Source organism: Podarcis raffonei, chromosome 11 (assembly GCF_027172205.1).
Source record: "Podarcis raffonei isolate rPodRaf1 chromosome 11, rPodRaf1.pri, whole genome shotgun sequence".
Taxonomy (NCBI): domain Eukaryota; kingdom Metazoa; phylum Chordata; class Lepidosauria; order Squamata; family Lacertidae; genus Podarcis; species Podarcis raffonei.
This window is the reverse complement of record NC_070612.1, coordinates 30,654,467-30,679,140: the sequence shown is the minus strand read 5'-3', so window position 1 is coordinate 30,679,140 and position 24,674 is coordinate 30,654,467. Positions and strand designations below refer to the sequence as shown.

General features: G+C 43.4%; 1 protein-coding gene across 2 annotated transcripts in view; it reads right to left on the bottom strand.

Annotated features, from left to right (window-relative positions):
- Positions 1-2,365: 2,365 nt before the first annotated feature.
- The window catches only part of MRPS27 (mitochondrial ribosomal protein S27), a 56,054-nt gene continuing 33,745 nt past the window's right edge, over positions 2,366-24,674 (bottom strand). For both annotated transcript variants that reach the window (XM_053407794.1, XM_053407793.1), the window contains exons 5-11: positions 18,439-18,553; positions 16,932-17,010; positions 15,783-15,898; positions 15,497-15,599; positions 11,761-11,903; positions 9,589-9,735; positions 2,366-2,789 (exon numbers count right to left, since the gene is read on the bottom strand). In XM_053407794.1, the coding sequence (XP_053263769.1) occupies positions 2,550-2,789; positions 9,589-9,735; positions 11,761-11,903; positions 15,497-15,599; positions 15,783-15,898; positions 16,932-17,010; positions 18,439-18,553 (943 nt within the window). In that variant the 3' untranslated portion in view covers positions 2,366-2,549. The remainder of the gene's footprint in view (positions 2,790-9,588; positions 9,736-11,760; positions 11,904-15,496; positions 15,600-15,782; positions 15,899-16,931; positions 17,011-18,438; positions 18,554-24,674) is intronic.

The following is a 24,674-nucleotide window of genomic DNA, read 5'->3' as shown; positions in this document are numbered from 1 at the left end:
CTGCTTGTGGATTACATCATCCTTATGCGTACATTAGATGTCTGCAGTGCCTAGAGACAGACAGGTTGTGTATCCATATCGGTGACCAGAGGAGGAATGACCGCTGAAAGGAGCGCAGAAAGAAGAAACGTTGTGGTGCATCTGCAGCAGCACAACCAGACACCTTCATCTGCCCCAGCTGCAACAATACATGTCTCTTCTCATTTCAGTCTCTACAGCCACAGGAGGCACTGCAACCTTCCAACAGTTTGACTTTACCTCCAAAGGTGAACTCCTCCCAAGACAGATGGATGCAAAAAATGTGTACATTTTGTTGAAAAATTGCAGGTTCTATTTTCCCCAGAAACGTTATTGTAATAATAATAATAATAATAATAATAATAATAATAATAATACTTTATTTATACCCCACCCATCTGGGTGGGTTCCCCCAGCCACTCTGGGTGGCTTCCAACACAATATTAAAATACAGTAATGCATCAAACATTAAAAGCATCCCTAAACAGGGCTGCCTTCAGATGTCTTCTAAAAGTCTGGTAGTTGTTGTTCTCTTTGACATCTGGTGGGAGGGCGTTCCACAGGGAGGGTGCCACTACTGAGAAGGCCCTCTGCCTGGTTCCCTGTAACTTGGCTTCCCGCAGTGAGGGAACCACCAGAAGGCTCTTGGAGCTGGACCTCAGTGTCTGGGCAGAACGATTGGGGGGGGGGAGACGCTCCTTCAGATATACTAGACCGAGGCCGTACTGTGAATATTGCATGTCAGTGTGGACTATACAATGGTTGTCCTCAAGGGATCTGGAACAAGTGGAGCCAGCTGAAGGAGACACCACACGTACAGATCAGATGTCCTCACTCAGCACGTATCTCCCAAATGAGAACCATCCATGCAGCTAAATGATTTCTCTCTCTACACCAAGGAGCTTTAAGTGTCCCAGGGTCAAAGTGGTGGAAGCCCCACTCTGTAGTAAGCTTGGTGTAACGATTGACCCAGGCAGGAAATATATGGTAAGTATGTGAGTAGAAAGAAAAAAGGTTTCAAGGGAGTCTCAAATGACCGGGGGGGGGGGGGGGCTCATGGAAGGTTGGGAGAGAGACAATCAGCTTATTTGGCTGTGAAGTTTTCTGAACAAGGAAACATCCAAGAAGGCTAAATATAGTCTTCTACAGGAGGTAGAACACTACAATTACTGTAAGACTGAAGATACGAAGAAGAGTCGAAGCTTTAGCAGACAGGCTTCACCCCAAAACTGCTATCTTTAATAGTAGTTATTAATATGATGTTGCCTGCAAAATAAGTATAAAGGTTCCAGAGTCCCAAAAGTTCAGGTTTATCTTACAGGAGTGACAGATTTGCCACTCCACAGTAGCTCCATCCCACAAAGGTCCATTAACATACAGGAACCATGGGGGCAACGAAGCTGATCTTGTGCACTGAGAATAGGGCCTGATGTATCATGACAGGCCTAATTACCACGTTTACAGTCGTGCACATAGACTGCTACGTGGGTTGGAAAGCACAGCCACAGCAAGGGGCAAACAGCCAACAGCAAAGATAGAAAACGAACTGCAAGAACATTCACTCTGTATGCACATAAACTGGACATTTTTGTTTGTCCAAGCCGTAGAGCTGTGAAAGAGTATCAATCCATCTTGCTCACTGGGATTATAGGTACATTTAGCCCCAACAGTAACTCTCAAGTAGTGGTGCTATAAATGCCTGTGAAAAGCTTCTAAAAACCCAACGAAAAATGGTGGGTTTTCACCTGGCATCTAAAAGGCTGGAGAGAGATTACATACATGTGGAGTCACCACCAAAAAGACTCCTAAAAGGCCTGGGTCTTAATAACCCTGGAGCAATGGCTCCTCCTGAATGAACTTTCTACAGGTGAAGCCCTGGTGCAGATTCCAAGTTATAGGTAGGCTAGGTCAACTTCTGGAAGAAACAAAACCTCTTCTATCACAGCCCCCATCTTGTGGAATGCCCTCTGGACAGGGAAGTACCTATGGTCCTTTATCAGCTGATCTAGTCTCCTGCTGCGGTATTGACAGGGCATGGAGAAGAGAGCAGCGCAACACATGGTGATGGCTTCCAATGCCCAGGATGCCTAACAGCAGGGCTAGAAAGACCCTTGCCTGAAACCCTGGGGTGCTGCAATCCATCTGAGATGGTCTGACCTGATACAAGGCGGTTTTAAGTGTGCTGCCTCCAAAGAAGAAGACTCCAGATCTTAACTCACCTGGTGACTGCTTGGGATCCCTTGAACAAAGCAAGCAGACAACATTTTGAACTCCTGTTTGTATCCTTTTTTAAACAGCAGACACTGACTGTGGCCAGAGCATTTGGAATGTACTGTCTTACCCAGTCTGTTTTAGAAATGAATCACTTTATTAGGCGACAGGTAGACATAACACATAACAGGCAAAACTGAGGCCTTCAGAGAAACAGTGGTTTTTAAAGGGGTGGGGAAGAAGCACTTTTGCTGCAAGATGGATCTGGAAAGGTTTCATCTGCATACAGTCAAGGCCACATCACAAGCCGATCTTCTGCGTTAAAGAGATGCTTTTGCTGCATTCTGGGCTTCCAGCTCCTGCCTGGCCTTTTCCCTCAACTCTCTCTCCCTTTCAGTCAGCAGCGTCCGCTCCTGCTCCCACTCCTTCAGCTTCTCCTTGTGTTTTGCAATGTCTTCCACTTCAAATGCTGGCTGCTTTTCCTCCACAAGCTGGGTGGTCAGTGTCAACAAGCCTGCAGATTCCACCTTGCCAAGCGACTGCAGCTTAGAATTCAGCTCCTGTCATAGCAGGGGGGGGGGGGGGAGAAAAGAAAGGAAAAGAAAGAAGAAAGAAAGAAAATCGCTAATCAACCAGTCGCAATACATCAACAATCCACTTGCCCGGCCTGAGTAATCTTTTTCCCCCTCCTCTTTCCCCGGAACTGGAATGTGAAATTCTACAAGTCGGCACCGTGCAGCTGACTTGCGTTTTGTCCTGGAAAAACGTGCCAGCCGCAATAAAGGAGCACTTCTCCATTCCTTCCCTCCGTCCCCAAAAGAAAAAGAGAAGAAAAAATGGTGGTGTGATGGAACAAGGAAGGGGCAGAAATAATTTATAGACTAGATTTTTATGATTTAGCAATAACAAAGCAGAAACAAAAAAAGAATCAATCTTTAATTCTGCTAAGTGCTGGGATAGCTGAACTTGCATGATGACTGAGAAACATCATTAATAAAGACTCGTTATGCTAACAAATGATGAATGGCCAGCCGGCAATCTAAACATCCTATGGCTCCCCCCTCCCGCCCCCACCCCCATTGCTGATCCAAGGACTCGCCCTGAGTCACTTTGGCTAACCTTCCGCTCAACAGATGGGAATCATTTAAATAGGCTTGTCCTAATGGCATACTAAATAGATCCCACGAGCCCCTGTGCAACTGTCCAGCATACATTCCTCTATGGCCCCTTTTTTAATGGCTCATGCGATTTCAGGCTCAGCTCACTGGATGCAGCCCCTTTACTTTGCTCTGATTCTGCTTGTGTGGGTGCACCACAGAATCATAGAATCATAGAGTTGGAAGAGACCACAAGGGCCATCGAATCCAACCCCCTGCCAAGCAGGAAACACCATCAGAGCATTCTTGACATATGGTCAGGAGTGCACCAGGGTGGGCTGCATATGGGGGTACTCCATTGCAGGCAGGCAGGATTTGGCCAGGCAGCTGGGCAGTATATCACAGCAGAGTTCCACTTGTATCTGTGGTGTAGTGCTTCTCATGACACGCTCCAATGCATCGTAAAAAAATATTAATTCACTTAAGTGCTTTGAGATGCGGGGCCATTTGTGGTTATGGAAGTTTTACTGGACAGCTTGATGTTCCCCAGACAAAAGGCAAATTAATTGCCCTAATGGAGAAGCCTCCAGGAAAATGAATGGGAAGAGAGCAGCTCTAGCTAGGAAGGATGCAATAGGACAGCCGGAAGCTTCTAAAGAGCCCCGCTTTACACAACAACAAAAAAATCCTTGGTCACTCACCAGGAATAATATTATCCTCGGATGTGCCTTTGTACCAAAACTAGAAGATACCCATAATTTAGAGAGATACAGGTTAGCTAGGACTGACTATTATTGAGATGAAATAAGATGCACAGTGAGCAGGACTCATTTATTTATTTGTTATCCCATTAAGGAATTCAGGATGGTATCAATCAGGGCTGCAGAATCTGTAGCTCTCCAGATGCTGAACTCACAACTCTCATCAACTCATGCCAGCGTGGCTGTTACTGCGGAGTGAATGTTTTGGGTATTTATATATATATAGCTGGCAGATGAAGAATTAGAAGTTCTCATTTTTTCTCCCTTTCCTCTTTTCCCTTCCTCTCTTTTTCTTCTTTCTTTCCCTTTTTTGGCTTGTGTTTTTGTTTAGATAAGTTTATCTTTGGTATTCTAAAAAGATACTGAGCCTTTGATATTAACTTTCGTATATCATTTCCCCCAAGCTTTAATAAAATCTATTTTTTGGGGGGGGGGAAGTCAGCATAGCCAAATGTCAAGGGCCAATGGAAGCTGAAGACCCAGAGCGCTAGGAAATTGCTCAATCTTCCTCCATTTCCATTTTATCTTCTTTAGACTGAGAGACAGTGACTGAGCAAAGGTTAATCAGTGAACAACATGGCAAAGTAGAGACTTGAACCTGGTCTCCCCAGTTCTAGCCTGAGGAAGGAATTCAAGGTAGTGCTATGGCAATTCCTCTGTTTGTGTGTGCTTTTCAGCTTGGCAGATCAAACAACCCCTTCTCCGCCACGTGGCATGCTGGCCTGGGGGTTTCCCCTCCTGAGCCAGGAAAGGGGGGGGGGAGCCCCATTACAATAGTAGAAGTCCTTGTGTGGGCATCTGCTAACTGAATCCTATCCTGCTATCCCACCCTTGTGAGATTCATGTGCAACACAGAAGAGGAAAACCTGTCAAACCACAGGGCAGTTCTACTAAGGAGAGTATCGCTAGACTGCAATTCCTGCTGTCAACAAGAGTTACCACACAGGCTGTTTCAAAGACCTCCTGGGCTTCTCCACTCCCCCCATTCTTAGTTCATGTAGCCTATAATTTCCATAAGCCATGCAATTTCCATCTCCATGTTTACTCACAACCACCCTCCAGCATGGGGCCTGGACGCAGTAGAGAGCTAAAGCTTTGTAGCCGCTGCAATGCAGAACTGTCTGTTATGCAACCACTGCTTGGGCCTCCCACCCAAGGAAACATCATTGGGCAGCTCCCACAGGGAAAGAGCAATTTTGTCATGTTCTGGACCATTGACCTTCAGCAAACTATTTGCTGAAGCAACAGACTATGTATGAATTCAGTCGAGCAAAACCTGAAGATAAACAAATGCACAGAGTTGGCCAGACTCACAAGAGAACTGCACCATATTGGAGTGTTTCAGAGCAGTATCACTGGAATATGGAAAATCCAGTTCGTATGCTGGCAGGTTCTATAGAAATGATACATAATGGCAACTGAAACAAGTTTTAGGTGGGCTGGCTGGAAGCCACCTGTGTATAATTCTGCCATAGGACTTTATATGTGTTGTTTATGCATTCTAATACTGTGACACCAGATGGCACTGTGGAGTTCCGTTTTTGCCAACCCGATTTCTCATACAAAGTCTGCAACGCATTTAACCGAAATGCTTCTTTGATATGTCTTGATCTAGCTACATTCTGCCTTGCTTTGTATGACTCTATTTTTTTTCAAGAAAGAAAGCAAAAGAAAGCAAAACAGCAGAGTTTCTAGGACTTTTGATTAAAAACGCTTAGAAAAGTGAAAGCAGATGCAGTTCTGAAGCATCGGGAATGCTGTTGTGTACTTCTGTTATCCACACCCTAAGCAATCTGCTATAACAAACTTCCAGGAAAGTTTGAGGACAAAATCACTGAGATCCAGACGCAGAAGGATGCCATAGTACAATGGAGGTGTGTCTACAGCACTGATGTTCCCCCTTGACCCCTGTCCATCTAGGTTTCTTTTGAACTAGCTGAAGGGAATTGGCTGGGTGGGTTCAGGGGGCAATTAAGACGCTCAAACTCAGGATGAAAGGGAGAAATGTGCTAAGAGGAAGGCACAGTTGGCAAAACCTCACTGTGATCAACTCCTGCGCGGAAACCTGTGTCCCCACTGTGGAAGGACGTGTGGGTTCAGAATTGGCCTCCACAGTCACTTATGGACTCACTGTTAAAACTGTGTTTATGGAAGACAATCTTACTCAGCTATGGGTGATCGCCAAAGAAGAATGCTTCATTGGAGGAGGGGAAGGTACCATCTGCCTTGAAGGAAGTGGTAAATAAGGTAGGAAGAATGGTGGCAGCAATAGGTCTAAGCCGTAAAACGCATGGGATATTACCATAGGTAGGACAGGAATTTACTCCAAGCCAATAGGTGGACTGCTTCTGAGATAGGCTGTGCTGATTCACTGAAATGGCAAGGGGAGCTGTTGGGGACTGCAGTGGAATTGGCCGGTGCAGCTACAATTTTATTTAAAATAAAATTTAAAAACAACATAGTGGTCCATCTGAGGATAAGAGGCCGGCATGGGATGATCACTTCCAGCTTGTCTCTGGCTGCAGGGCTGAGGCTGCATAAACCAACCACCAGATTTATTTTCTTCGAAGTAATTTCCATTAGTCCTCCCCCACTTCGTAAGTAATCTTCTTGAGCCTTTCACTCTCCTGACATAAAAGCACTTGCACATCTCAGTGGCCAATAGCAGGGAACTGTACCCTTGCACAAATAATATAATGCAAATTTAGAAGAAGAAGAAAGAAGAAGAACTGTATTTAGTTTAGTGGAAATTATATCCTGTTTAGAAAAGTGACCCTGTTCGGAAAGGAACTGAGCCATCACGCTGGGCATCTTGCTGAACAAACATACCATTAAACCTTGCTCAACTGCTATCTGAGTCTCATTTTTTAAATTGTGCTATTTCTGCTGCTATTCCTTGGGCTTTGTGGGCAGAGTGTGAGAGACATGGCTTTGAGCAATCTTCCCAGACAGAGAGCTAGACCATTCTGCCATGCGGGGGCCTGGAGGGGCATGTCTGGAGGAGAGCGGATCAGTGTAGAAGACCCAGAGCCCAAACACCAGTAGCAAAATAGATGAAAAAGTTATGCAACTATATAAAGCATTGACAAAATGCATTTTAAATTTATTAATATTAAACATTAAGTTTAGTCTATAGCCTGACAGTTATCCTGATGCCTTGCACTCCTTAGCACAGAAATAATGCAAGGCAGCTTCTTACTGTGTCACTGGGAAGAATGTGGCCTCCACATTTTTCATTAATCTCGACAAGTAAGAGGAACAGAAACTTATTTTTACCTTTAACGAAAGCTGAAATTTCAGGGAAGGGGCATGGAATGATCCTGCAAACCCTCCTCCTGCCCTTTCAGCTTCAAGTGTTTCCGGCCTGGTAGAAGCTGTTCATAGAATAATTAGAGGTGGATCATAAAAATCAGCTGCGTACTGAGTCACTGGAAGCTACAATTCCTTCCAAGCATGCATGTTATCAAACCTACTGCTTGCTTGTCTTGTGACAGAGGCATAGGGGTGGACGGACTATCACATTTCTGTAGGCTGGCAATGCATTTGCAAAGCTGAAAAAAAGTATTACTTGGGCAAAATGGTGCAGAACTCAAAAGACACAAAATATAATGCTAACCCAAACAGCATCCTAAAAAGCAGAGACATCACCTTGCCAACAAAGGTCGGTATAGTTAAAGCTATGGTTTTCCCAGTAGTGATGTATGGAAGTGAGAGCTGGACCATAAAGAAGGCTGATCGCCAAAGAATTGATGCTTTTGAATTCTGGTGCTGGAGGAGACTCTTGAGAGTCCCATGGACTGCAAGAAGATCAAACCTATCCATTCTGAAGGAAATCAGCCCTGAGTGCTCACTGGAAGGACAGATCCTGAAGCTGAGGCTCCAATACTTTGGCCACCTCATGAGAAGAGAAGACTCCCTGGAAAAGACCCTGATGTTGGGAAAGATGGAGAGCACAAGGAGAAGGGGACGACAGAGGATGAGATGGTTGGACAGTGTTCTCGAAGCTACCAGCATGAGTTTGACCAAACTGCAGGAGGCAGTGGAAGACAGGAGTGCCTGGCATGCTCTGGTCCATGGGGTCACGAAGAGTCGGACATGACTAAATGACTAAACAACAACAACAACAAATATAGCTTTAATCCAGGGGCAGGAAGCGTGTGGCCTCTTCAGATGCTGTGGGACTCCAACCCCCATCAGTCCTAGCCAGCATGGCCAATGGCAAGGGGTAATGTATATAATATAGCTCAAAACCTAAGAGGACCACAGGCTCCCCATCCCTGTTCTCACATTTTATCCCTGGGGGAAAGCTTCCTTATCATCTACTGTTGGCCTACACTAACCAGTCCACCAGGTCTCTTACAGGCTCACTAATAAAAGGCTTTTCTTTTTACCTCCTCTATGATGTAATCAGAGAACTTTCTTGCAAGCGTCCCTGATTCATTTCAGAAAGAAACGAAGCCTACATTCCTATGCACACCCAATAAAAAGGCTTAACATCTGTATAATACATTCCAGTCTTCAAGCTCTCTTCACATGCACCATAGCTGTAATCTGTAGTCTGCAGTACTACTATATCTAGCTGTAATCCTCACAACATCTCTGTAAGGGTTGCAGATGGAGGGAGCATGGAACTGAGGCTGAGAGAAAACAAATTTCCCCCAGTGAGTTCATGGCAGGGACAAGATTTGAACTGGGAGAAATTTCCTGATTCTTAGCTCAGTCTCTATGTGGCAAGTCCTATGGAAATCTGTGGGGCTTACCTCCGAGGAAACATATGCAGGATTGAGCTGCACATTTCATTCAGCAAACCTGCCAAGACACAAGCATCTCACCAAGGAACAGGGCCTTAGAACAACACTGTAGGTATAAATCTGTAGAACACTCTCTGTGCCATTTCTATAAAAGGGTGCTTTCCCCAGTGACAGGGCGATAAATCATGCAAAAACCACAATGACGGAAAAGGAATGCAGGAAAAGACTGGGCCTCAAAACGAAACAAAAACCCCAGGCAAACCATCTCATTTACTCGTTTAGTGGACCTTCTTAGGTCCACTACACACAGGACCAAAATTGCGACCACTTTCTTACAGTCATTAGCAGGCTGCGTAAGGGGGAAAGACCTATTAAACCTGCATTGACCCAAAGAGGGGAATGCATCTAAACTGTGCCCATAGATGCCAGAGATAGTGCAAGACCAAGCAACTCATCAGGAGTGACACTCCATTTTAGTTAGCAGGAGTTTGGCTCACCAAGTCTGATGTATGAAGTGCAAAAGATTCCTGCATGGCGGGGGTGGGGGTGGACTAGATGACCCTGCTGTTCCCTTCCAACTTGACAGTTCTATAATTCTATGAATTCAATGTCAGCATCCAAAAGCCCCAATAGCATTCCTGGTGGGACACCAATGGAGCCTTAGTGTCACAGAATAAAGACTTTTTTTGCTACAGACAATAATGCTAATTAAAACCAGCTGGGAAGAGGGAAAGCTGAGACGCTGCATACCCCAAATCGGTTCAAGTACTCAGGCAGTCGTGACATCTCTGCTTCTTCCGATTGCGCTTGCTTCGGTGTTTCTTCTGAGTCCTTGGTGTCCTCCGGGGAAACTTCTGTCACAGGGATGGGCTGCAAAGTGGCTGCCAGAACATCAATCTTTGCAACAGAAATGAGAAAAAGATAATAAGTGCTGTTTAAAAAAACTGAAGGGCATCATTGTTACCTAAATTACAGGGGTGGTCAATATACTGCTCCTGTGGGCCTTTTTATGCAGCTTCTGGATTCTTGTTAAAATTCCTGAGAATACCACCTATTAGTTTAAGAAAAGGAGGAGCATTTCTAACCTTTATGGATCAAATTTGATCACACAAGAGCAACAGTGCTAGAGGGTCATAAACAGAAGGCCAAGCAGACAATACTCTAATTCACTGTTTTTCAAATTCAAGACTTTCCTGTCCTATTAAGGCTGCACATTTTTTTCTCCAGGTCCTACTGCAGAAAAATTGCCCAGGGTCTCTGAGACGGTCTACTCTAGATGGAATGCATAAACTTTAAAACCATAAAGGCACAAACAAAAAACGTAATTTGATAGCGTCGGCAGTGAATTATTTTACCATTGCTATGAAATGAAACCCTGGGAAATTAAAGGCGAGTCTTGTTTTTCTTTTGAAGTGCCTGCACGGTGGCCAAAGTTAGTGAGAGAAGCTATTTGATTAAGCCCAGCCTTTCTGGAATTACTATTGATTTTATGATTGGCTCTGGACAGGTCACATAGGCTCTTACTGATATTCCACAATTATTACATGTATATTGGAAGAGATTATTGTACACTTATATAAAGTCAGCTAGTATCTCAATTCCTGTTTTGCTGAAATGCATCATGAGCTCATTGTGTTCCATTTGATTTTCAGTGGATTCATCTATTGGCTCCCTCTCTTTCATAATGGACAGGAGAGAAAGGTAGGCCTGGATGGGATGGGGTGAGCCGACTCTGCAATGGAAGCCACCTGGGGGGCAGGGCAAAAGCTGTATTTTGGACAAGGCAGAAATGTAGAAGAATAGGAAGCTTGCAAGGCACTAGTAGCTCCTGTTCCCTTTGTGTCAATGCCACATCCAAGGTCACTCAATGAGGCCATGTGAGGAGTATGATGGATGTGGTTCTCCAGGACTCTCCTGGGCCATGCCAAGTCCATACTCGTCTCCAGCCCTTCTGCTGGAAACCCTTCTGCTGGAAACCCTTCAGTGGTTTCACTTGGCTGGAATGTGCCCTTGGTCTGCGACAATGCCTTTTACTTGACTGGGTTTGTGTGTGTACATGGCTGGCATGTTTCCTACTGCACAAAGATAAGAGTTGCATGCCAGTCTCTGCCCACTCTTGCCTCTGGCTTTGATCATCACTGGCATGCAGGATGCCCAAAAAGCAACGCGGCCCTGACTGAAAGAGGTTCCCCACCCATGCATGCCAACAGGAGAAATGATTATTTCATACAACTCTAGAGAAGTTGGAAGGGGAAATCTTTCTCTATTAACTTTACTCTCCCTGCTGAAATACGAGAGGCCCCATCAGCATGGGCATTCCACGGGCTCCTAAAGACAAACTTGTTTAGACAAGCATTCCCCTGATGCCCTGATTTGAATGTCCTGCTTTATTTGCTGTTTTAACTCTTTCAGCAGGGTTGTTTTACTGTACATTTCAACTATGGCTGTTTATTTTAATGCTTTGATTGAATTGTTTTATGGGTGTGTTTATATGTTTTGTATTTTTTATTTATTTGTAAACAGCTTAGCAACAGTATAAATAAATAATCTATACTGTGTTTTGACTTGAGTCCAGAATACCCCATTTATTCTGCCCACTACATGAGGAGCAGAGGGTGAAAAGGAAACTCTGCCAGGCACTTTGCCTCTTTGGCACCCTCCAAGTCAGAAGTAGAAGCAAGAAGCTGAAAAGCGAAAAGTCGCCCTTTCTAGGTATGCCTCTCTAGTTTTTTGGAAAGGATGTTCCTCCTCAAGGTGAAGAAAAATGCCACTGAATGCAATCAGTTCAACAGAAATTTGAGCAACACAAATCAGGGCAAACAGCAGTAGCCACTAGGCTGCTGGTCTCCTTTGAAAACCCGTAGGATCTCTTCTCAAAAATGCACAAGGCCCTGCTTTGTAAAGCAACAGTTCTTCACTTACAGCTTCCTTGCAGAGCTTTGTATCATCAGGGAGCAACATCACTTTCTCCATCACTTGCAAGGCTCTGTTCAGGTACCCGGGGGTCCACATGAGCGGCATTTTGTGGTACACAGCTCGTAGCCCCTTGTGCAGCTCCACTTTTCCTGTTATTATTAAAACAGACACTGTGAGTGTTGCTGCATTATTTAAAGTAGAAAGCACCGTTAAAATTGGAAGCATCTTTCCCGTACTCAAAGTAGACGAGATGCTAAACACATCACTGTGAATCATGTCAGTGTCTTTATTTGGACAGCAGATCCAGAGCGTCTTGGTTTTCACTGGGGCTACAACATGTTGTAAGAGAAAACTTAAATTATTTTCTCCCCTGCTGGGGTCCTGATGAAAATCTCCACTTGTTTGCTATTAACATAGCACCAAGGGAAGAGTTTTGTCAGGACAATGGTGTGGGAGGAAAGAGTTAAACCTCTTCTTCCATTCCCACCTCAGTTTGGCCTCACATAGTCATTGTTTGTACCTGGAAAATGAGTAGAAGTCAGTCAAAAAAGCAACAATGGGGTCTTCCTGTCTCTTTCTTGCCACATTATCCCCCCCAAACAAACAACAAGGAGTGGGAATCCTTAGTCTCCTTCTCTGCCTGATCATATCTGTAAGTTTCCTGAACTTGGAAAGAGCCAAACAATGTTCAAAATATTCACACTAGTTTGTGTACAGTGAGGGGAGTTGGAGAATAGTGTTAGACTTAACTTGCATGTGACATATTAGCGTCCTTCATTACCTAGAGACAATATTTGGTTTCCTTGATTATTGTATACTCATAGCACCAAGAGCCGCAACACATATTACTGTTTTCCCAAGCGCAGGAAGTTACACAGATGTCTTCAGGCACCTATATGTTACTATATTGAAAAACCTTTTCTGCGTATGAAAATGGTAGCACTTCAAGTAATCCTAAACTATGTGTGGATTAAAACCTGAGCAATGGCTAACCTAAAATTATTTATTAGCAGGATCCACCCCTTGCTGTTGTCTTTCTGGTGAAAGCCAATCATTGATGTTAAACATTTCAGATGTGGCCTTGCTTCTCTTACTGGAGTTTCTATCACCTTTAACTGTCTACGTTAATCACAAAGGTACATCTAACAATGAAAACCACTGTGACACACCTTCATCTCTCTTCCCCAAACAGGGAAGCCACAGAGAAGCACGGGAACGTGTGCGCAAACAAACGCTCATTGGGCGATGGCTAAATATAAACTGCTAAGGTGCTCCAGGCCAGTCTATGCCCACAGACATCTTTCACTCTTTGCAGAGGTCTAGTCCATTAGAGCTGGCAAGACTGCAGAATATGTGACATAGCAGAAAATAGCTTTTGATCTTCTGAATCTCAATGTCAGCGGGGTCACTAGCATACAACAGTAAAATGATTTGCTAAGTGCAACGCCTTCCCATATTATTTGGGCTATATTTAAATATACATACATACATACATACGTCTGCAGTAACCAAAGAGGGGAGGAATGCATTTATGTGTCAACAGCTCAAGTGAAAAGCAAACCAACAGTTCTGCCAATTTGCAGCAGTTTTCATCTTGGTTCCTACTGCATCTGCAGTTTTGTCTTAAAGTCAGGTAAAATCAGAATGAGCGCCCTCCTCCTGACCTGTCATGGGCATTATTATCATTGTTAACAAGCTGTGAAACTTAGAGAGAGAGCAACTATCCAACTTTTTTTTTTGACTAAAACTGTATTGCACCTAAGGGTAAACATGCCATTAACAGCAAGGAATGGAGAAGAGCAAAACCTTCATGGACTTTTAACCTTGTATGAACTAAAATCATAATACAATGTAAGTAGGGTGTTGAAACAGGGGACTTCAGACACTGTAGCCTCAGAATTAATCCCACCTCCCCAAAGGTGTGGAATCTCAGTGGGTTTATGGAATCATGTGGAGAGACAGGATGAAGAATTGCACTGGAGTTGACACCCTTTTCTTTCACTCCAGGTCAATACATACAGCTTCTTATATCTGCTATTGGTATTCTGGTGATTAGGAAACTATGAAAAACCATTCTTTATTTTAGGGATAGAATAAGTTTTTAAAGGTGTGAATTCAAAATGCACCACAACCTGAAAAAACTGGTCCCATTCTGAGCTGGGTCCTGCCTCCTTCAAGCTTGGCCCAACTCAAAATAAACGCCACACCAAACCTCTGCTGGTGCTCTGCTCTCCCACCCTTCTTTAGGAAGAAAGAGTCTTAGTCTGATACAGAAGAAACCTCACAAGGACTCATCTTAGATGCAAATGATGCCTAGAGCTTCATCTACTGCTAGGGATCATGGTGCTTGTAGTTTGAAAACCGCAAAAGGAAGGACTTCTTCACAGCACAACTGGGAGTCACAATATGTAGCAATAGCCACCAACTTGGATGTCTTTAAAAGGGGATTAGACAAATTAATAGAGGGTACAAAAATCAAGGACTGCTTTTTTTATTAAAGTTGTATACTGTCCTATACCTATAGATCTCAGGGCAGTTCACAACATGAAATCACAATATAAAAAACAGAAAATACATAATAGAAACAAAAACAGGCAACCCAACTAGTCCTAGTTAAGGACTCAAGTACTTAAAGGATAATTACACAAACACACACACACTCCATACCAGGTGGCCTTGTTCATGGTTCCCTCGATGGACATGGTCTATGGGGCTGCTACACATGGCAGGGCCTTTTAAGTAGTGGCACCTTTGCTGTGAAACTCCCTCCACATGGAGTTTCTTTTGTTGTTCAAGTAACAACTTAAAACACATTTATTTCATCTGGCCTCTGGACAAAATCAGAATTACTTTACTCTGCCATATCACTGTCTGTTAATACTATATCCGATGTTTTATTTTACTGTTATGTTTAATTGTGCATTTTTATGACGACTGTTTTTAGCAACCTCTGAGCTGAGCATGAGGAATAAATAAGCAACCTTTGGTATCAGAGGCATCAGTGTATCTATGAATATCAGTTTATGGGGAGCACCAAAAAGGGGAGTGATGCTCAGGTCCTGCTTGTGGGCTTTCCATAGGCATCTTTTTGGCTATCGTGGGAGGCAAGATGCTGGACTAGTCTTTTCTTATGTTCGTACTAGCTGCATACCCAGTAGAAAATGGCACCCTGTACATCACTTACAGAAGCCTTGTAGGCCCTGTTCTGTGTCGAAGTGAGCCATCCATCACTTGTAACCCTTTACTCTTTTTCCAAGGTAGGTATTCCCGCTCGCCCCCCAGCTTAGGAATAATGGGTGGGGAGAGAAAGAGAACTTGGCAGGAAGCAGGGTTCATACATACAAAGCTCAGTTGGCAGAGCATAAGACCCTTAATCTCAGTGCCGTGAGTTCAAACACCACGTTGGGCAGAAGATTCCCACATTCCAGGGGGTTGGACTAGACGGTCCCCATCGTGGTCCCTTCTGACTCTACAATTCTATGATTCAACCAACTGGGATTTTCATGCATTCAGCAGGAATTTAAAGCAGCAACAACAACATCCAGTTGATTTTTGAATCTCACACATCTATGATTTATTTGGACTGCATGCCAAAACACAAAACCTGATTTAGTTCTAATTTTGCAACCCGTCAAAGGCTATATTAGAATTTAAATTGAAGAATCTCACTAATCCAGCTACTTTTAATCAATCAATAAAGCAGCAGGGTAAAGTGCTTGTAATGAAACACTATATAACTTACCGAGAAGTGCTAAGCCATACAGCTGGGAACTGAATCCCACCGTGTTGGTCTGCTTCAGGCCTGCCAAGAAGAGGGACGCTCCGAGATTCCTCTCTTCCTCCCACTGAAAATAGCAAACATTGCTGTTACATTCGCTGTCACACCTGGTGCTTGGTTTCCACCACCATGCAAAATATATTCTCTGATACAAGCTGGCCCACGTTGACTCTTCTGTAATGGAAGCTGCTAGTCAGATGAATGGAGCACATACCCCTTCATGTATCTTACCATCTGAGCCACAGCTTACCGTAAGTTCTGATTTGGTTGTCAAATACTTGTACATCACGTAAAGTGAGAGAAGTTGTGTAGAAACTTCGTCAAAACTTTCCTGCATCATTATCTCAGTGACCACAGCCATCGCATCTAACAATAAACAAAACATTTAATAATTAAAGGAGTGGTTTGCCAAGACTCTTCTTCCCACATTCGTTTCAAAAGACACGAGTACGCTTTCTTCTTTTACACTGGAATCTTGATGTGCAAAAAAAAATGCAGCATCAGAAGAACAACACATCTGCCTTTTGCTGAACCAGGAGGCACATAAGGAAAACAGCTGGAAGCAGTCACAAAGCTGGTGTATCTTATCTATGCAACAGTTCCGCTCTGTGCCAGGAGACCTTCCTCAAAATTAAAAGGGGAGTGAGAGAGGATAAGAGTCATGGTACGCAAGTGGGAGGCAAGACCACAGTACTTTACACATAAGGACTTTAAACTCACAAACACCCTAATCAAATAATACTTCATGGACTGTGTTAACAAAGCTAACTCCAAAATGAATTCAGGGGCTATCAGCTTAAGGCAAGGTCTCTTGACAACAAGCCCTAAGTTTGCTGGAGGGCACAGCATCTCGATACAAGCAACAATGCACAAATTCTTGGATGATGTACCATCTGGAATTATTTCCTGAGTGGCTTTAGAAGTGCTTAAGGAAAGGATGGCACTTTCCACTAAAAAACTTTGGAAAATAATGTTGATACAAAGGAACTCTCGGTCAACCCTCGTTGAATTGCACTGGGTAATTTGATTACATTAATAACACACCCACCCCGACCTGCTCAATTTTTACCTCCTCTCTTGCAGAAGGGCTACAGAGGCTTAGTAGTAGAAGATGCACTAGGCATGCAAAAGATCTCTGGCTCATGATTGGCACTGGGGTTGAGAAAAGAATCTTGCTGGAAACGCTGGTGCCAGTTAATGTCAAAAATACTGAGCTGGAAGGATCAATGTCCTGACTCAGTAGAAAGGTGGATTTCAGTGTTCTTTACCTTTTTTTTGGCTCCTCCCATTAAAACCACAGCAAATCAGATGAACAGAAAGAGGTCCAAAGGGGGCCATATATAAATATGAAGAAACAGGGAAGATCATGATGACCAGCAGCTGACATATGCTTACTTACCTTCATAATTCTCATCCTTTATAAAAGAATCCAACAATATATTGAAGGTAAAATAATCTGGGATAATTCCATACTGAACCTGCAAAAAACAAGTGGAAAGCACAACCGTCATACTTCCAGCATCTCCTCTCATTTTGGACTATGATACGATTGTGTAACACAGTACGGCAAGGTCAAGGGGATGCCTGGACCAGTAAATCTCCCACTTTTACTTGTCTTTCACTACTTGAAATGGGAGAATGTCCTTTGGAACATACCACTGCCCAATACTGACCAGGCAAGTAGAAAACTGCAACTGAATGTAGCTGGCCATTCATCCCTTACTGCCTATCCACTTGGGCCTTCAGATGTTCAAAACTGGTAGCATGGATTGTTCTGAGCTTTGTTCTTCAGGGGCAAAAAAACTTAGTAAAGCTACGTTTGCTGACTTACAGCAATGTCTCTGCTCTTAAGGCAGTCCTTTAACGAGAAGGAAGACAGAGCTCTACATGCAGCAATGATACTGGTGCCACAGCTTTTCTTCACCATCACAAAGTCTTTGTCTTGCTTTTCATTGATCTGGAAGGTGCTCTGGGAGCCTTTAAAGCTGAAGAGCAGGGTTTTAAAAACGCTTCACAGAAACTTGTGCATTCATGCAACCAGCCACCTGTATGCATGCATTATTCCACCGTTCCCTATAGTTAAAAATTTGCAGTAAGATTGCACAGGGATACATTTAGCGATGTGCAGTGTGGAAGAGCCCTTTATACTCTATGCCAGAGGCAAAGATTGCTCAGGGATGACTGTCACTTCACTGTGTTTCTTGCCAAGCGGTAGATTGTAAGGGGATGGTTCCTGCATAATTTTCCCCACAAGCCTTTTGGTCCTCTTAGGAGCAAGACCTAATTCCTTTGTGCGCAGACATAAGAATGTCTCTGCATCACTAAAGCAGGAGACATCATCCGCTGCCAACTTTAAATCTAAGCTAAAAGGAAAAGCCAAAAAGCTAAACAATAAATGCTGCAAGGATCATGTGCTTCTGGGAATGCAAAGATGGTTATCTACAGGCAATTATTGCCCACTCCTGTTCAAAGCATTTCTGAGTCGGGTAGAAAACATCTTGCTGATGCTGCCTATAAGGCTCACAGCGGGTTCCACAATACCATACTCCAAATAAATTAAATAATTCATTCAACACTGAACTTTAAAATAAGTGGTGGGCACAATCCAGACAATAAAGAACATTTTCAGGTCTCACTGATTCCAGCAGGAGATATATATATAAGCATGGGTTTAACTCCCCACCCGCACCCTGGAAATAGCTGGGACTTGTTTAAATTTGGCTGGTCAGCTCCACTACGAAAAGGAAACAGCAGAGATTGCATGAAGTTTATCTAAAATTCCACACTTTCATCGTAAACAAAGAATGCAGTCTTCTGAACGGGAGGCACGTTCACAGAAAGGTTTCAGGTGTAGCTAACTTATGTATGTTTAACAACATTTGAAAAATGTCTTGTTAAAACATCACCTTATTTTGCAAAGTGTACAAAGCTTTATCCTGTGCCCCAAACTTCAGGCATTGCCTGATCCAGCTGTGGATGATCCAGTCTCTCAAGTAAAAGCAATTTGGGCTGTGACGAAACCTAAGGGATGAGACAAAACATAAAGAATTAAAAGAGACCCAGACGCATGCTGGCCTACAAAGGTATGTGAATTAATTAAACATAAGCGGTATAAAACACAGATTTTCTTTGTAGTTTCAGGCGGTAGATCTATAAAGGGAGCTGGATCCAGACTTAGCCATGTTTAGTACAGACCTACTGAACAGGAGAACTGGACCATAAAGAAGGCTGATCGCCGAATAATTGATGCTTTTGAATTATGGTGCTGGAGGAGACTCTTGAGAGTCCCATGGACTGCAAGAAGATCAAACGCATCCATTCTGAAGGAAATCAGCCCTGAGTGCTCACTGGAAGGACAGATCGTGAAGCTGAGGCTCCAATACTCTGGCCACCTCATGAGAAGAGAAGACTCCCTGGAAAACTCCCTGATGTTGGGAGAGATTGGGGGCACAAGGAGAAGGGAACAACAGAGGACGAGATGGCTGGACAGTGTTCGCGAAGCTACAAACATGAGTCTGACCAAACTGCGAGAGGCAGTGAAAGACAGGAGTGCCTGGCGTGCTCTGGTCCATGGGGTCACAAAGAGTCGGACACGACTAAACAACAACAACTGAACAGGACCTAAGTATAACCTTGTTTGTTTAAAAGGAAGGGGGAAACATGAGAAAATCCTCTTCCACCCAGTACTATATAGAAAAACACCACCACCCCTGCCTTCAAAATGCATTTTCACCTCTACCCTTGTGGAAGTGGCAGAACCACCTTTCCACATGACAGAAACAGTTCTGTTAAGGGGTGCATGTGTGAGCTTTTCGGCCCAGTGCCAGATACCTCCATCTTGTTTTTAAATGGCTACAGAAGGACCCAGTGCGGAATTCAACCAAGCTGTGTGCATGGAACAAGGTCCACTCACATAATTGGCTTTCTCCCTCCTCTCTCTTGCTGCAAGCCACCCACCCCCTAAATATGCTCTGGAGGGGGGTGGAACCCATAATAAGTTGAGGGGGCACATGAGGCGGAGGAGAGAAGGAGTCCTATTGATTTTATTCTGTACACACACACACACACACACACACACACACACACACACCTAGTGCTATGTTGAAGTCTACCTTCATGTTCTATGGATGAGTTAGTATGTAGGATACATCAAAATGATATTATGCAGGAGATGTACAAAAAACTGCCTCTCACATGTTACTCAGTCGTGAAATGGAAGTGCTTTGCAAGTAGGAAGCTGTGGAAACTTGTATGTAGGTAGTCGAATATCGCTGACGGCAGCATAATATGAAAGTTATTATCTGAAGCGCTTTCCTAAACAGAGGTAGCTATTTTAGAAAGCAGGATAACAAAAGAAACAAACCTATTTCAGAAAGGTAATACTAATATTCCATAAACTATCAGACTAAACAGCCCCTCGCATTGTCAGCTCATGGATTTTGGTATTCAGAACGAGCTGCAGCAGATCAGCTTCTGCCATTGTGAACTATCTATTATTATCACCGTGGCTGGGGTCAGGGGTTCGGCATTGCTGGGCACTTGCCAAGGCTCGCTGCCCAGCAGGGGCCCACTGCCAATCCCGTCAGCCTTCTTGCCCTGCTGTCGCCGCCTGTTTCCTTGCCCTCTCTCAAAGAGCAAGCAGTGAGATGAGCAAGGAGAGGCACTAAGCTCCACGTGTCTTGTCCTCTCCCGCTAGGAGCAAGTGCAGACTGGGCCCAGAGGGAGAAGCAAACAAAGGAGCAGATCAAGGTGAGTGAACTGTGCACATTCAGGGAAGGAGGCCTTGTGGGAATGTATTTCCCTAGGCAACCTTCTCCCATTCCCTTCCACCTCAGAAAGCAATAACACCCTGCACTGATTGTTGTATTCTGTACTGTCTTCTTATTTATTGTTGGCTATATTTTCAAAATAAAAGAGAAGTTACTTCCAGGTAGGGATAGTATTAACCATGAGATAAGGGTGCTGGGGTAGGATTTATACATTGCACACTCTGGCATGCGCACCACCAAAAAGCTTTTCCCCAATGGGAGAGCACGGCCTGTGCTGGAGCAGCATGCATTTGTGTTTTGAGATGTCTCTGTGCGGTTTACACCTCAACAAAAATAAATGTGCATTATATATAAATACAAATCTCACCTTCAACTCAGCTTGATTGCATATGCTACCATTATAGTGTGTGAGAAGCCTTTTGCCAGCAAGATGCAAAGCTTGAATTGAGCCCCAGAGCCTAGAATCAGGCTCTTTGTGCAAGACAATCTACAGAAGGTCAAGGCATAAAATCTGGTAAACCAAAATAATTGCCCAGAGGAAGTCATCCTTCATGGACAAAAGAGGTCCAAAAATAAAAACACCACCAACAGTAGTGTTGAAATGCCACAAGGTTTTAGGGCTAGATAACTACTTTACAGTGGACGCTAGTGGTTTCCAGACTAGGATTTAGAAATGGAAATGTTGGTTTAGGTTGTAGAAAAACATATAATTATCTTCAGTATTCCAGCAACTTTCTCATAAACTCTCATGCCCTTAAAGTATTCCTAAAGGACAGAGTTTTACAATTGACAGTTAAATCCGGGACTAGAAAATGCTAGAGGGGCCTTATCTGTATAAAGAAACACCACAACATTTTATGGGGGAAATTAATGGTATAAAAGAATTCAATTGTGTTTAATAGTAGGAAGGAACTGGGAGGCGGGTGGGTAGGGCTGAAGGGGAGAAGGAACTCCCTCAACATTTGTCTCGATCGTTGTCTGAGCCTCAGACAGAAGAACCTAAAATCTATGTAACCGTGAGCAACAAGGGCTAGCAAGCATTAGATCAAACCCCCAGTGAGCTCTAGCCCAGACCTCTTTTTGAAGAACATCAGGATGAATGAACAGCACTAATACGCAGATGCTAGCAGCCTGCAGCCAAACTGCAGCACCATTTAGTGGTAGGATTGGTTCTTCCATCTGAATGAGCATGCTTTCCAGAACATTTATCAGGCTATTATAGCCACCAACCCTTTTCACTTCCCTCTAGTTTCAGAGAATTGTCCCTTATGGCTACCGGCTATACAGATTACCAAGGGGAGGAGGGAGGTTGCAGCAATCGGCCGTGTTAGTAGAGACCCAGCTGCTAACTAAAGGATGTATATATGCTATGTTGTAAGTGACAGATTATCTCCCTTCATATTAATGCTAGACTTATGTGTGTGTTTTTAAAGGCACATTTAAAATATCAAGCCATGAATGTCCATTTGGTTGATCTAATTGGTTCCTACATTTCTCGCTTGAACTCTGATATTAAGAACAGGAAGATCCTATATTTGCTTTCATTAGGGGCCTGGCTCAAAAATGCTTGCAGGAAGCATCAATTACAGGCAATAAGGCTGAATCATATTATGATGGATCAATTACCTAATTGGTACTGACTGGCTCACTAGACAGCGAGAGAGAGAAGAGGTCAGACAGCAAGATCTGCATCCAGTCAAAAAGAATGGAAAATCCTGTATGGGGCCCCAATTATCTCCTAAGTTTCCTGTTCCAAACTGGCAAGTGTATGGGTGAGATAGCGAGTGGTCAGAATCGTGGATAGCAGGACTGCAAGGCTGGATGCAAAAACAGGATGGGCCACAAGGTTCACTGTTAAGGAGCGAGTGTTGCTCCAACACTGGCCTGGAGCAAACAGAAAGGTCCTACAGGGTGAGGTGCGCTTGAAGCCAAGAAGCCTAACTGAGAGTTGAAAGGACCACACACGGGCCAGAGCTGGAATGCTTCCTGCAGCCTTGGCTGGAAGGTGAGATGCAGGTGATGAGCCCTTTTTCTTCCATGTGACTATCTAGCAGCCACACTTGACAGCCAGCCACCTGTGGTAGTTCGTGAATCCTGTAATCTTTGTCACGACATATGCTGCCTTCAGTTTCTTGAAGGAAGATGGAGCATAAGTGCAAAAAAACCCAACCACAATAGCTAAATAATCTATGCACATACAACTGCCTGCGCAAAGGGTCTGGTACATGCAATTTGGAACTCAAGACATTTAAACATTGCTGCATGCTAGCAAACTGTAATGTCTTGAAATATTTACTTGTATTCTTTTTTTTTTGCAATAATGTTTATTAAGTTTCTTATAAATGTAACACATATTGTAAAAACAAATACAACAGAGAATAAAAAAGAAAAAAGAAAAAAAGAAAAACAACATAAAACAAGTACAGCAAATAACAACAAATAAAAATATAACAACTAACACATAAACAATACAAATTGATTATTTAGTTAAACATCCAACGTCATAAACATGTTGCTTGACTTCCTCTGGTCCCTTCCATCTGAATTTTCCTTGTAACTAAATGTAGCAGTTTTCCAATATCATTATTCCAAAACAATATTCTAATTATAGTCTAATTTATTAACTTTTCTTAATATTCTAAATCTCATTTATTTAATCAAATACTAATTTAATCCTAGGCCTGATTAGTACTTTCAAGTATCTTCTAATTTTTAATATTACAATATTTATTCAGATAGTCTTTAAATTTCTTCCAATCTTCTTGATGTTCCTCTTCTTTCTGGTCGCGGATTCTTCCAGTGAGGTCAGCTAGCTCCATAAATTCCATCATCTTCATCTGCCATTCTTCCACCGTTGGTAATTCCTGTGTTTTCCATTTCTTGGCTATTAAAATTCGAGCAGCAGTTGTGGCATACAAAAATAACTTTACATCTTTCTTGGAAATATTTACTTGTATTCTTAAAAAAAATCTAACAGAAACAAATTTAAAGCTTTGAATTCATTTAAATACAACATTTAAACAACACTAAGCAGAGTTCTCCATTGATTTCCCTCTCTACTCCATTACTTAAATCCTCTTTGCCATTAGAAAACTCTTGAGATATTTATACAGCATGTAAAATTAACGTTCTGTACTTGATGAAGTTTGTTGGCTGAATATATAATGTTGTTAAATTTGATCTCTAGAGATTTAGAACATTTTGAAGGGGGGGGGGATGAGTTGAGGAAACCTACAAGTTTCCAGTCAGTGGAGATGCTACACATTTGTCTTAAAAAAAAGAAAATAAAAGAAACAGAAGTATTTAGAGTATCTGTTTACCAGCAGCTTAAAGCACAGATCTGATGACAGCGATATGCTTTAGACAGCATTGCATAGTATTGCAATTAAAACAGAAGAATATATTTACTGCTAAGAAAACCAGAGTTCAGATGGATGTTCCAACTGTAACAGGAACTGGAAATCTGCTTCTTCAGAATTTCCAAACGCTGCATTTTAATGCAAAACACACACCAAACCCTATTTGCAAAGGGTACCAGCTCCCCTTGGGAATGGAACAAGTCACAGCCCTGGATGGCCACAAGAGGAATGGCTGGGGAAGACATGAATGATGTCATGTCTAGTATAACTTCTCCCTAGCAACAGGATTAACATTTGAAAAGGGGAGGAGGGTTTCAAAGAAAGGAAAACAGAACCCACAACATATTTCCTAACTGGCCTGGGGGGGGGGGAGTGTGACAAGTCTCTTGCTAGTTGTGACAGACAGGAGCACACAAAGAAAGTAAATGCAAACATACACACACCAGCTGACAAGAGGCTTACAATAGTTGGGGGTGGGGAGCATTGGGGGCCTTACTAAAAATATGAGCTAGAAAGCTTTGATTAACCAAACAGCAACACCAGAGCACTGTGGGTTATGTTCATGACACCACCTCCAGTTTCATATGCCTCCCAGGTATCACTTTGAGGCACAGTAAAGGTAAAGGTAAAGGGACGCCTGACCATTAGGTCCAGTCGTGGCCGACTGTGGGGTTGCGGAGCTCATCTCGCTTTCCGGGCCGAGGGAGCCGGCGTACAGCTTCCGGGTCATGTAGCCAGCATGACTAAGCCGTTTCTGGCGAACCAGAGCAGCGCACAGAAACGCCGTTTACCTTACCGCCGGAGCAGTACCTATTTATCTACTTGCACTTTGATGTGCTTTCGAACTGCTAGGTTGCCAGGAGCTGGGACCAAGCAACGGGAGCTCACCCCGTCACGGATATTTGAACCGCTGACCTTCTGATCAGCAAGTCCTAGGCTCTGTGGTTTAACCCACAGCGTCCCTTGAGGCACAGTAGGGCAGGAATAGAACAGATACAGAAAGAAAGAACTGCC